This window comes from Anguilla anguilla, chromosome 13, assembly GCF_013347855.1.
Source record: "Anguilla anguilla isolate fAngAng1 chromosome 13, fAngAng1.pri, whole genome shotgun sequence".
In the NCBI taxonomy this organism is placed as follows: Eukaryota; Metazoa; Chordata; class Actinopteri; order Anguilliformes; family Anguillidae; genus Anguilla; species Anguilla anguilla.
The window spans coordinates 28519917-28534968 of NC_049213.1; the positions used below are offsets into that span (position 1 = coordinate 28519917).

Genomic DNA, 15052 nt, shown 5'->3' on the forward strand with positions numbered 1-15052 from the left:
GCTAAGTGCAAATAAATGGATAATTGCTAAAATAACTAATTAACCACCTTTATTAAAGTTTAGCTCTATTTTATTTTTCACAACTCTTCTGTTTGTATTTTGTAGTTCTCTAAAAAAAAAAAAAAAAAACAGCCACTCGTTGGCATTTATTTTCTTTCATTCTGTATTATTATTATTTCCTTGTGTGCTTTTCTGTTGGCTTACATCCATAGCCTGTTGTCACACAAAGTGTGACTCCCCTGGGAGGGACGGAATATCAGGACACAGGGAGATACAAAAATTCAGTTTTTCACTGGTTTTTATAGGGGAGAACACATTGTTTAAACAACCAAAATAAATAAACAAAACAATTTTCTCCATTCACCCTCATGGGATCCAGGTAAAAATAAGAAACAAAAATAACAAAGTATAAATAAACCAAAACACAACAAAAGCTTTTCAGCAACGTTCTTTGGTTGTTTCGTGACTCTATCCCGGTCTCCCCCTCTCTCAGTATGGGATTCCTAGTCTCAGCCATCTACTGCAATAAGAAGCACACTTTTAAAGCTTAGCTAACCCAAGCCTGGTGTGTGTGCCCACTTAGCCAGTAGTTTTTTTTTTGTTTGTTTCTTTCTTTCTTTTTTACAAATTTCTCTGATTAGAATTACCAGACTGAGCCCTGCTATATGTATATACTAAGTAATATATTACTGAGGCTGTTTTTGTATGGTTAACCCCTTTGCGCAAGCCTCCTAGGGGTATGGGACATGTGTCTCACAAAGCTTGCTTTGTGAGACAATCACAAACATATTCATATTGTGCTCTTAATATGCAAGGCTAAAAGACCTTTCTATTTTCTATCACAAAAGTAACTTTTTAGCTCAGTTTTTTTCTTTCTTTCTTTTTTTAATGTCCTTGTTTTTGTTGGATTGCTTTGTCTTTGATATTCAGGTCTGCTGAATAAACACGACACCTGGTGCTTTACCAAAATGCGTATCTTCTGATTACTGCTTTCCCAGGTCAAGCTTATTGTATGTTTCTATTATCTACATTGGTGAGTTGTTTAATAGGCAGGTCTGAAAGACTTGCTGCAAAATTGCAAGCTGTCTGGTTCCCTGCGCGCCTGAATTACACTCCCTGATTGTGCACAGCATTTTGAATTAAGGGCTCTGGGCACTGGGCTCTATCTACCTAGAAGAAACGATCATAGCTTAGTTTTTTTTTTTTTTTCTTAGCTCTGCAGGAGTGTGTCATGCTGAAAACCAAATTACAAAGAGTAAATGGCCGCTATGGTGTTCACTCAGGAATTCCAGTTATTTGGCTTCTTATGCTTTCTTTCTTTTTTCTTCATTGTGTAAACAATACATTTGGGCACTCTTTACAACCTTAGTCTTTTTGTACAGCATAACAGTGGCAGTATTTTCAAAATAATTAAATCACTTTCTCAAGCAGTTACACAAGGGTAATCGCCTGTTACGGTTCACTTCTGTTCACTTCTGGATTATCCAGAAGGGCTCAAATGCTGTTTCGAGACACATGCATTTTGCCTGTGGTAAACTGGTCATGAATATGGGCATGTCCTGGGAATTCATTATGTATAAAGTAAGAGAAGGATGAGATGGAGGTCATTTATTTCCTTTTCCAGAACAGCATGAATCCACTCCTAAATTGTGCTGTTTTCTGCCTATATTTAACCTTACCCACATAAAACAAAAGTATACAAGTAACTCACCATTGAGTTGTCTTAGTAAAACACCATTCAAATTGATATGTTGACCACAGAAAGAACTCATTGGACCCAGTCATTCAAAAATATAGTCTTGTCAAATAAACAATGGTTAAACTGTGTGAGATCTCAATACTTGATCGTGTACAGTACCACCCACATCCCCCCTTCTTCAGTAGAAGTAGTCAGGCATTTTGAGTATTTTTTCCACTCTTTTTATGTACTTGGCTGATATTACAGTAAAAGTGCCATTCTGGGTGGGGAAAATATTTAAATACCTCCCAGCTTCAGGTTGATCAGATGATCAGAGCCTCAGTAGGGTCTTCGTGTGGTTTAATATTTTCATAGCAGCAGATGGAGGGGGCTCACTTCACTTACTTTGTGAGTACTCAATCAGTGAGAGCCACATCTAAACTGGAAATGAGTATAAATGCTGATGGGGCTGCTTAGGAATGACTTTGTAACATCTTTATGCGCTTGCTTGGATACATAATTTCAGTTGCAGGCTTAGGAAAGTAGTTGAATTTAGTTTGAATAGTCTGCTGTAGTGTGTGTGTATGGGTGTGGGTGTGATTGTGTGGGTACATGCGTGTGCGTGTATGTGTGTGTGTTGCCCTCAACTGTAAGCCGTATATATGAGGGACATGGAGCCTGGAGAAGCCACTCTGAATGCTGCTTATGCATCAGAAAATAATCTTTATATCGTATGTGTGCATGTGTGTTTTGTTGTTTAGTTTACTGGATCTCTCAACCATGAGAAACATATTTATGTAGAAATTATAAAGCTTGAATCATGTATACCAAAGGACCAAATATAGGTGTTTCTTTGTAGATTCCACTGTCTTTGCCTAATTTGTTTTGTTATTTTTATAGCTGCTTGAAAAGCCTATACAAGCCTATACATAATTTTTTGTTTGATTCTGTTTGGCCCTTTATGAAATTCAGTTAGTGCCTTGAGATATTTTAAGAGGTGTTTTCAGGCTACAGACTCCGAGCCTGCTATGACATATTACACTGTTGATGTGTAATACACTATTTCAGGTGGCTCTGTATTGAGTTCCTTATATTGTGAAAGATGGCAGAACAGCACAATTCCTAAACATCCTTAAGCTTAATGTCTGAATTATAATTGACAAAAGACTGTTTATATGGACGGAGAAAGGGGGGAATTGAGGAATATTAAACCCAGCAGAACACCAATGGCACTGCAATGGATGATTCACCAGAACGCTTTATCATTAAAATGAATCGTAATTAGAGACGTGATCTGCAGCCCACAAAACAATTTGGGTTTAACTTAGCACAGCACAAAAAGGCAGACATGTCCCATTATATTTTATGGCATTGTGTTAATCTCACACAATACATCACACTCACACTCAGTACAGGCCTGTACTTTTTTATGATGATGAAGAGGGCCCTCAATTGGCTTGAATATTTTTTTGTGGTGCAGTGCAAAAAATGTTGCCTTCACAAATAATTGGCTTGGCTTTGAACACAAGGTAGCTGTCATCTGCCTTTGATTGTAGCCCTAATTTACGTGTTTTATATCTGTTCATGTTGAATGCAATATTATGTGTATTTTTTTTCTACTTATTTACATATTGTGGCTTAGCTCCCTCTTTGTTGTGCTCTAGGCTTTAAGCCTGGAATATGAAGTTTGTAAATAATAAACGATTACTGTGGCTGGTTGGAGGAAACTTTCTCTCATATTTAATTTTAGAGTGTGATATCCATTGAGAGCTGTCTGTACTGATAACAGTGTGCAATACAGGGACAAAGCAGAGAGTTATGAAAACGCCTGCAATCTCAAAGGCAGAAACAGGTATTACTGATTTAGATCTTTGTTTTTCCTCATACTGGGGAAAAGGTGATTGCTTTACACTAGATAATTGTGTTAGGAGGTGTCCTTATCCAGGGTAACTTAGAGAACTAACATTTTCAGCAGGATACTTTGCTGAATGTTTAAGACCTGACTGGGAATCAAATCTGCGTCCTGCTGTTTGCAAGGCACATTGTAGAGCATTGCTTGGTTTAAACTGTGGTAATCTGCATATCAAAGCTCATATGCCACTGTGGCTCTGAATATGTGGAAAGTATCCTGACTTTCTATAATATTCAGGTCAAATTAATAATTAACTCGAGTTTTTATGTTATTTATTTATTTTTATTTTATTCTATGTTATTTTCGGTTTACTCTTTATAGTACCACATTGCAATGTAATTAGCAAACTTTTTGGGCGTGCCCACCACCCTGACAACAGAAGGTTGAGAAGGTTCAGTACTCAGTTTATACCAAATACACAGAATCCATTTTTTTCCCCTGATTGATCCACATCCTGACTTGTGTGCGGTAATTAAAGACAGATAAGTTTAATTATCTCACACAAGTCCTGCTCCTGACTTTCATTTCTCCACCTAAGTAACTCTGAACTCAAGAAGTAATGAAGTGGAACAGTGGTCACTAGAGTGCATTTTAACTGTGCATTTATTTATTTATTTATTTATTTATTCATTCATTAATTTATACTTAACAAACAAAGTCATTCTGCTCTTGGATACTAATTAAGCCAAGTGATTTATTTATTGTCCTGATTTGTCCTGTCCTATCTCTCTATCTCTGGCCGATCCTTGAGCCGTACATTATCTGTGCTATGGCATTATTAGGGATTATCCCAGACGACTAGTTTCCCTTGCAGGCACCATTAGCTCAGATTCATCCCACTTGGTATTTCCAGCACCTGCGACCACTATCTGCTGGGCAGAAGAATTATTACCGTTGTATTTTTTGCAGGTATATAAATTAATCATAGGGATCATGAGCAACTACTTTAAATTTCTGGACTGTGACCAAGAAAAACATTCTCCCTGAGGATGGCAGTGGACCTATGTATCATTAAAACAGAGCTGTGCTATCTGACAAAGCGTTGGCTCTTTGCAGGATGCAACGTTCCTCATCTGACAGGCATAATCATAGCTCTGTTGCATTAACAAAGCCAAACAGCAGCACTAGTTTAACTTTCAAATTCTATTGGGGGGGGGGGGGGGGGGGGGGGGGGTGGGATTGAGGCATGCAAGATGTTCTTATAATGTGAGAAATTCCATCCTTCTGAAAGTGAAATTGAAATGAACAGCTAATATAAAGTAGCATCGATCTCTTCTCTGAGCAGAAACATTAATGACTTTAGGCTTATGGAGCTTGTTAGACAACCACTGAAGATGGACTGTATTGGTGCTCTTGTCATTCCAGCATCCTCTCACAAAATGAATGAATTTTCTAAATGGTAAGTAGCCACGATAAACCACAGGTGGAAGGGGATACGTCCTGATATTATCAAAAAAAGAAAAAAAACAAACAATCAACGATAGCCCTTGACATTAAATCTACATCATGTTATCTCATGAAATATCTTTGGGAAGTAGGAGAGTTTTTATTTATGAACCAAGAAAAATTGAGCTTCCTAGAAATGCTTTTGGCATTATGATTGTTTTACGTTCTTTATATCTGTCAATTATATTCACCGATATCTGTTTTTTGCACAGAGCTTGAGTATGATTCATGATGTACTGATGTTGGCTCATTGTTGCAGACACCTCCCTTTTTATGGGAACACGCACACTGCTTGAGTAACAAACCCATTTAGCTAGATGATGGCCACCTTAGTTAAGCCTGATGGCAGTTGTTAGGTTTTGTCAAGTCAGCTAACGAAAAGAAAACCTGGGCATGTTAAGCCTTATTCATAGTACAACCACCAGATCTCAAGTTTAGACACCTATTGGAAAGCAATATATTCTTGCAAAACAACAGTTGATAGAATGATTGAGTGTGTAGTACCATTTTTATGTATCTTTTGATTGGATGTGAAGACCAAGTTCTCTTTTTATTATTCGACAGATACCATTGCGGCATCAATTTATCTGCTCGACAAGAGATGCATCATCTCTATAACACTCATAAGGAAATACATCAACCAAATTTCCTGTTATTGACTTGTTCTCTTATTCTTGATTGAGACTCATACCAGAACTGTGAGGAGAATGACAAACAAAAGACAGAAGGTTAAAAAATGGAAACCAAATCAATAGTGATGACTGGGGAAAAGAAGCACTGAAGGTCAGAATTCTTGGTCCCTCCAAGTAGATAATAGAGGGACATAATCAATCTTGTCTAATTTAATCTCTCCTTCTATCTCAAGCACCATCTACTTCCATTTCTCACATGGCCAGTGCTTCTCACTTACTTTTCGGTTTTCATCCACTGTCTAATATTATCATCTTTATTTCTCAGGGACATCTGAGTTCATATAATGAAGAACATTAACATTTCATTACATTTTGTCTGCAACCAATGCTTTTTCTACCTTTTCTCAAGTTCAGTACTTAAAACTTAAAAACAATGGGTGTGCTACAAAACTTCCTCTAAACCTGGGCAGCTTTGACTTTGGAGAGGTTAACTTTACCCCTTGGCTTGACCCACCACAGCTTGTACCTTCTGGTAGGGTAATGATAGGGCACTCATTTGGGAATTTTAATGGATAATCTACTATCTAGCCACTTTAACCTTGGTACAATGAGTAAACTCAATGCATTTCCCAAGGATTTTAACAACAACAACAATAACAACTATTATTATTATTATTATACATCATCATTCATCATCTTTCATCCTCCATCATCTGTTGTCATTTATTCCAGACCAGCACTTTATTTTAAGTGATCCTTTGAAGCACTGGGTTCCAGCACACACAGTTTTTCAGAAATAAACTCTTCTTGTGAACAAAATGAGCTCACCACTTGGCTGGGCATACTATATACTGTATACTGTATGAATGGGATAGGGTTTAACATGTGGCACAACCAGCTATAAAAGTAGTCTTAACAGCAATGATGGATCTTGTGGCCCTGAATAAAATCCCGACCCTTCCAGTGGCATCTTTGTCAGGGAGTCCTGTGGGTTAAAACGGTTGGCCATAGCCTCACCCAGGGATGGATTGCCTCACTGGGGTGGGGTTCCCTTTTACTCCATGTGCAGAGGCAAATCACTGATCATCCTGGGTCTCGTGATCTGCCTGCACCCTGGGAAACTGCCTGGCCCTGTGAGCAGTGCCTCTGCCCTGAGAAACTAGCAAAAAACACTTTAAACAGTGCCTCCACCCAGTCAATTAATGTGTACGAATATAGCATATTACATAAGATTATATATTGTTATATCATTGTTTTGGCTCTGTACTCCAGCGCAATTGGACCTGAAATGATACAATGAATATGATGTGAAGATTGTAAGCTGTGGGCATTAATTTGAGGGTATTCACATCCATACTGGGTGATCTGTGTGGGAATTGCAGCCCTTTTTACGCATAGTCCCCCATTTTAGGGCAGCAAATGTAATTGGACAAATTAAGATAATCTTAAAGTCATCATATTTAGTACTTGGTCACATTCGACAACTGCCTGAAGTCCGAAACTCATAGACATTACCAGACACTGGGTATCTGGTGATGCTCGGCCAGGCCTGCACTGCAGCCATCTTCTGTTCTTGATTGTTTCTGAGCTTGTTTGCCTTCAGTCTAGTCTACAGCAAGTGAAACACATGTTCGATTGGATTCAGGTCAGGTGATTGACTTGCCCTGTCAAAAACATTCCACTTTTTGGCCCTGAAAAACACCTTGGTTGCTTTAGCAGTATGTTTTTGGGTCATTGTCCTGCTGCAAGGTGATGCGCCAGAGTTTTGAGGAATTTGTTGGATCTGAGTAGGTAAGATGTTTCCTCCGGATGCTGCCATCAGCCGTCTCAAGTCTCAACAAGTCAGCCAGTTCCAGTGGCAGCCATATACGCCCAGGGCACAACATTAACTCCACCTTGTTTCACAGATGAGGTGGCATGCTTTGGATCATGAGCAGTTCCTTTCTTTCTTCAAACTTTCCTCTTTCTATCACTTTGGTACAAGTTAATACCCAGCTCATCTGTCCAGAAGACTTTGTTCCCGAACTCTACAATTTTTTATTTTTTTTATTTTTATGTACTGTTTAACAAACTGTAAACTGGGCATTCTGTTCTTGAGGCTTACCCGTAGTGTGCATCTTGTGGTAAACCCTCTGAGGCAGGTACATGCAGAGGGTGTTAGAGGCGCAGTTGCTCAACTTTCCAAAATGTCACATTTAGGGGTACCCAAATAAATATATATATATGCCTGGCATGACTACTTTTACCACACTGACATAGGGGGTGGTTTTAAAATTAATGATGGACAGACCTGGGTCAAATACATATTTGTTTTGGATTCAAATACTTTTCTATGCTCTATTGATCTTGCTGGTGTAATTGGAACATGTTCTCATTTCCAACCCGTCAAATATTACAGCTTGGGCAAGGGCCCTTCTCGTCAGTGACGAGAAGGCCCTTGCCCAAGCTGCAATATTTGACGAGTTGGGAATGGGAACGTGTTGGTAATTGAGCTTGTCAATATGACCAGAAGGTGGGGTTTGCATTTTAGAGTATTTAATTGGTTCCAATACACCAGACAAGGTCAGTAAAGCGTAGAAATTATGTGTCCCAGGTCTGATGGTGACACACTGAAAAGATAAAAACAGGCAATAAAAATAATACCATATATACCAATAAACTGGTCTTATCTTTTCTCTGGTTGTGTTCTCTTTTAGGATTGCATTTTGCCACTACATAGCAATCTTCTACATAACAAGTTCCATCCTCTCCTTTCTAGCCATGTTTGCTAGGCTGTAACAGGTAATATAAAGTTGCTGATTAGCATAATAACAATTTCCAGGTACAGATTAATTTTCATTTTACTAGTATTGGACTGCATTTTGACTATATTTGTGGGTCATATAGCTATCTAGAATGAGCTAGCCATCCCCATGATCAATAATTAAGCAATAACATATGATAGGTTGTGCTATAATTTTCTACTTGTTGTCCACATAACAATTCAAATAACCACAATATAGCACAACATCAAGTTATATAGCTAGCTAGAATAAACTAGCCAACACTATAATCAATAATTAATTATAATTTCCTACTTGACACTTAGCAGGTCACTCTGATGTAATCAGAAAACATAGAGCTTATATTTTCAATATGACACTTTCTATTTCTATTTCTGTATTATCATTTTGCTTCACAAACACTGAACATACTATTCACACAATTTCGGATACGATGAGTTTGCTGTTTCGACCAGGCTATCTCTGCAAATGTAGGCAAGCGAAGCTACTGCTGCAATGACACAATGGGGTGTGTTTGTTTTGCCTACAGTCCACTGAGCCTGGGTATGCACTCCCCTCTCCTGTTCATTTCTAAATAGTGGGGTCTCCTCTAATTCACATTAAAAACACAACAAGCAAAGCTGGCCATTTTATCTATTACACTCACTCTGACGCTGCCTCTGCTTATGCTATGCTGGCTTGTCAGGCAAGATTTGAGATTTCAAACTCAAACTCTCAGACAATATCGTTGCAGTATTAATAGTTGTCAAGTAGGCCTAAATAGTATTTGTGTTTTACCAATATAAAATTATTATTTTATCAAATGAAAAAGGGCACTTGCTCAAGCAACCACAGCACCCCACTTCTGCACATCTGTGGTCTGAGGTTATGCTGGTGTCTTCTCTTCATTGTTGTCTTTGACACATCGATGGATACATCCTGGAACGTGTTATTGATCTGTTCAACAGTAGAAAAGGGTTTTTTCTTCACATTTGAATGTATTCTTTGGTCATTCATTACAGTGGTCTTCCATGGTCTACCAGGTCATTCGCTATTTTTGAGTTCACCGGTGCATTATTGCTTCTTAACAATGTATCGATCAGTTGCTTTTGACACACCTAATGCTTTGGCTATGTCTCTGATTGATTATTATTCAGTTTTCATTAAATGCCACACCGAAAATCAACTAAAGGCCTTCTGTTGGCTTTCATATTTCATTAACTAATGATGCAATCACATACAGCTGGCAAAGATAAAGCTGAGCAGCCAATTGTCCAATTACTTTTGGTTCCCTTAAGTGGAGGAACTATGTATAACAAGGGCTATAATTCCTACATGGGTCACCCAATTTGGATGTAGATCCTGCAAATTAAAGCTGGCAGTCTACTCTTTAATCTCATACTTATTGTTTTATGTCAAATCCCAAGTGCTTGAGTACAGTGCCAATTGGTTCAGTTCCTCAGCTCCTTTAACAAAGGATATTTTTACAGATATAAATATATCTATGGCACATCTTCACTCCCATATTGCTATCATACATTCTTTTCAAGGTCTATCTTAAAATCTCAATTTTAACTAATCTCAATGTAATAAATAAACTGAAAGTGACATTTTGACCTACATGTTGTAAATGAATCATAAACTTTAAAAGCCTTATAAACATCGGAGGCATTTACAACATTTAAGGCACTGCCATGCTATAAAAATAAATGTATTATTATGAGTATGATTATGATTATTATTATGATTATTATGATTATGATTATTATTATGATTATTATTATTATTATTATTATTATTATTAATATTATTAATAATAATAATAAAAATGTTGTTTAGCTGTTGCAATGCTGCCTTTCATTAAATTAGATGCTTTCTTCATTTTTGATGATATTTAAACTTTTTACACTACTGCTTTATAGGTGTGTGCCATATATCTTACTATGCATATGTTTGGCTCTGCCTTAGTTTACATGAACAGTATGCATTGCATGCTTCTTCCATAGTAATTAATCAAACAATTCAAATAGCTTATGTACTGCCCAGCAAACAATAGATCCTCTGTTTTTAGCAAGCCATTGCAACATTATTCCAGAAATAAATCAACTGAAGGGATATTTTTTACTAAGAATTATGCTATGTTTGTACTGACACTGTATTAAGACATACAGCAGATTTCCTGAAAAAGGCATTGCTAGCAATGTGTTCACTTGATCGTGGAGGGAGTGAAGAATGCACATCTGTACATATTTCAGCATTTCAAACAATGGCCTGTCAACCTACAACCCCTCCATCTGATTACGCAAAGCTGATCTTATGAACAGTTAAAGTTTTGTAAATGGAGAAAAAGAAAACATACAAACAATGATGTGATTGGTTGTTGTTTACCATAAAATGTGTATGTTTTCTCTATTTGAGGCAAGTACATTTCTTTCACTCTTTCTGTCTATTTGTCTGTCTGTCTGTCAGTCTCTATCTCTCTCTCTACCATTATCTATATATCTGTAATCATGTTATTATTATCTTACTATCACAGACGTGTGTACTTCAAAGGTGACTCGACATTCAATCTATAGCCCATTCCCCTTCACCTGGTTTGTAAAGGGTATTAAGCAAGGTTCATGATATGAATTATTTAACCTTAGCAATTAAAAAAGAAACCATATTATATTACAATAAATATTATATACCAAAAGAAATTAGACACATGAATAATATATATAGCACATGCTTTAATATTGATCTATAATACATTTGTTATTGTGTGTTTGTGTGTGTGGCAATCACATGGGGACATGTGTCTGGTCCCCACTTGGTATGTACTTTAAAATCATGTTAAAATGATGAGTAGACCCCCAATGTAGTTTTTCTTTTTTTTCTTTTTTAATGTGTGTGTGTGTGTGTGTCTACAAGAGAGAGAGGGAGAGGGAGGGAAAAGTCTTTACCTTTGAGCCACATCTCATCTGGAACTCAGCCACAGTACACTCATCAATCAAAGTTAAGGCTGTAACTCAAGGCAAAACAAACAAAATGACAAAAAAGAGATGTGTATTCGGGGAGCTGTCTGCTGTGATGTGAATTTGTTCTTGATCCTCCAGGACCTGCCCCTGAGGTAGACCCAGATGATTTTTTTTTTTTTTCAATTTGTTACAGTAATGTGGTTCAATAAGTGTTACCTATTTGCCTGTTGCTGGAAGCAGATAACTTTCTATTAAATCAATTGGGGGAAAAAATCAGAACACTTCAAAACGTATCACCAAATATGTTTTTTTTTTAGGTTACACTATGTTGTTTACCCATAGTTCACTTAAATATTTCAGATGAAGGGATCAGTAATATTAGCCATACTGACATTTGAGAATGAGATTTGTTCAAAATGCAGAAGCAGATTTCTGCCAATTCTTATAACACAAATCCCAAAATATTTTAATATAATGCAGGAGGATTCTCTCATCTTCGTCAACAGCCTGTTTTCTTCTGCCCTGTAGCTATGACCATGCCATTTTGAGGAGAGAGATATAAAGAGGATGTGTCTCTGTAATGAATATATACAATGATATCAATGTCTGAGGGACTGTGAACGTGACCAGAGGATTTTATATTGAAATTTCTGGCTTTGAAATTCATAACAGTGGTCGTTTCCACTCGTAATTCAGAGGGGATATCTTGTCTGGCAGATCTACATTGGAGCGCATTCAGTGTCTCTGTCTAGCAGATAGATTACACTCTCCTTTCCTCTTAAAAGAGGGCAGGTTAATTTAATATGTTTCACTACACCGTCATATTCCCTACCTTTTTACCACATCGGAGTCCTTTTTAGGTGATTGTCTATATGGTGAGATACATTCAAATGGGTGTACAACTCACTGCCAAAGGCACTGTTTAGGTAAAAATTATATCTTTAAAACATTTATAGTGGTATAGTGGCACTGTTTAAAGTATTGTTTTAGCATGGGAATTTTCAAAATCTGAAAGATACCCATCCCTAGTCATGCAATGATATTATGTAGGGATTGCATGTTAAATGACAAAGAAAGCATTTCAGAAATATAAATGAGTTTCTTGCAAAGATTATAAAGCTGTAAAGGCAATAATTTGAATTTTTGGGCATTTATTAGATAGTAAGCAAGCTAGTTTCTAATATAAAACAGATTGTTATCACAAATTATAAACAAGTTTTAAAAACTATTCTATTAGCTGAATCGTGTGCACTTCCTTATTTGTCTATTTTGCCTGTGTGTTCAAGTATCCTACAATTGTCTACTTTCATCAGAATACTTTGATCTATTGTTTGGGGCTATATTGTGTGGATTTGCGAAGTTGTATCTCAATTTTGTATGTTTACATGAGGTCAGAAGGTACAGAAGTTAATGTTCGTAAGGGCTGAGAGTCTGTGGTAATTATGGTTATTTATGCAGGAAACCCTGAAAAGTGCCAAACTCTCAGTGCTGTATAGGTATGAGGTATGCCCCACCAAGCCATAACATGGTGGATGGCATACCTGCCGTTCCAATACACACATTTATCTTCATATTTATTCCATTGCAAATGTGTTACACCTAAAATTTCATAGGAATTTTAACATTGCCTTTGGCAGGGAGTTGTACTGGTCTTTTGCTGTTGTAAGCCTTTGAATCTTCTGCTTGCTCACCCCTGGGAGATGATGTAGCTGCAGAATGTGTACACTAAATATCAACTCCTGTGGATCAGCTGCAAGCTGCTCCACAGGCATGGGACCCTGACTCCTGTTTTTTGGATCTATAAATTATTAATGACCCACTGGTTTCGCTGGACTTCCAGCTCTATTTTTAAAAGGGTTGTGTGCAGTTTGAAAAAAAGAAAAAATAATTAAAAGAATAAAAAGCTTTGCAATAATAATAATTTCTCTTTCATTTTCTTTAGATTGAAGACAAGTTTTGTAGGAAGCATTCTGCTTTCTGGCAATTGGATGGGAAAAAAAAATCTTTGACCTTGGAAACTGAAGATGTTGTTGCCATGGGAACTGTTAATCCTCCTGTCACTCAAGGACTGCCTTGCAGGTAAGGTGTCCCACAAGTCATCTTTGATGCAGCATCTGATCTGCATACTTTGCATAGAGGGATCATGTTTTTTTTAGGAAATAAGCTTCTGTTTTATAGTTTTAGTATTTCTTTAAAGCGCTTCATGTTGTTCTGATGCTGGTAAGTTGCGCCTATGGTGGAAGTAGAATGATAGGCCCTTGGCTCTTGTTTTCATCAAAATCCTTTACTACAAAGGAGAAAAAAGTAATGCTTTCTCAGACATGCATTTTGTCCGTCTGGCATCTATGCATCATTGAAATACTTTTTTATTGTGCAAAAATATTATGAATATTGTGAGCAGTCAATTGATAAAATGTTTAAATAAACTGTTAATTCAAAATATCATCACCATTTTTCCAAAGACCTTTAAGATTTTTTTCTCACCTACATACATTTTTCCTTCCAATGGTTAGGGCTATCCAGGGGTCCATAACTGGCTTCCTCACATCACTGGGATCAATAATGTTTGATCAAATGTCAAGCCCGAAGTTATAAGCTTACGCTGGACTGATTCTTTCACCCAACTCCCATTGCTTCCACAGTGGTCTGACTACCCTCAGCTGACCCCCAATACTTACTGCTGTCTGTATCTGTATTTTTAAGGTATTTTATTGATCATATGACCAATTTATATTGGGCTTGTATAACTCTCACTGTTCTAATGACTACACTAGTCCCAGACAACGACCGATACATAATTGAGTGGGCGGATATGTATGCAAGGTCATGCACATCGCTATGAGACATGTGTCATGTCAATCAAGTTGCTCTGGAAAAAAGCTGTATTGACAGCGCTGGAATTTGTCTTCATACAGTAGGGATCTGATTGTTTGATGCATGTTTTTTTCTGATTAATATTTGTTTGATGCATGTTTTTTATCTTAAAATAGAATCTCCCTTAATACAAAGCTGACTTCTCTGTAATTAATGAGTGATAGATTGCTACTCTACTTGTTTCGTCCTCACTTTTTCAAAGTGCTTGTACAAAGTGCATGTGACCAAGGCAGCATTACTTTGTGAGTATGTATTGGATCATCTTAATAATCTAACTCTAAAGAGCACATCATATTATGATGAAAAAATGATTTATTGAATATGTCAGAGAATATGACAAATGACAGAATGCTTTCAATTCTTTGGTGTCAGTGGAGCATTGTGTTTTTGCTTGAACGCTTGGAACATTCAGAATGCATCTCATAAATTTGAACAGGTTGGATAACGCTGTATAATATACTACATGCACTCTGTACTGCCCCAGTACAGAAAAATCATTATGTCCATTTAAGAGAATGTGGATTGCCTTCGATTTGGCCAGGACACAAGCACGCTGACACACAGAGCAACTTCTTCACCGCTATTGCCAGTCGCCTTTCATCCCATATTAAAAATCGTATTCAAAAACCACGAGAACACCCAATATGTGAAGAGTACAAACTATTCCCACTTATCAAATGAGAGTGGGAAAAGGTAACTTATGCTATTTCAAGTCCCGTGTTTTGTTCTCACATATGAAAAGTGTAGTTTCTATTTGAAAAAAGAAAGCAATCACAAGTGAAACTGTC

The 15052-nt window shown here is 37.1% G+C and overlaps 1 protein-coding gene across 2 annotated transcripts in view; it reads left to right on the forward strand.

Annotated features, from left to right (window-relative positions):
* Positions 1–15052, forward strand: part of LOC118210639 (contactin-4) — a 97206-nt gene that overhangs the window by 49810 nt on the left and 32344 nt on the right. For both annotated transcript variants that reach the window (XM_035386975.1, XM_035386974.1), the window contains one exon: positions 13333–13469. In XM_035386975.1, coding sequence (XP_035242866.1) covers positions 13415–13469 — 55 coding nt within the window. In that variant the 5' untranslated portion in view covers positions 13333–13414. The remainder of the gene's footprint in view (positions 1–13332; positions 13470–15052) is intronic.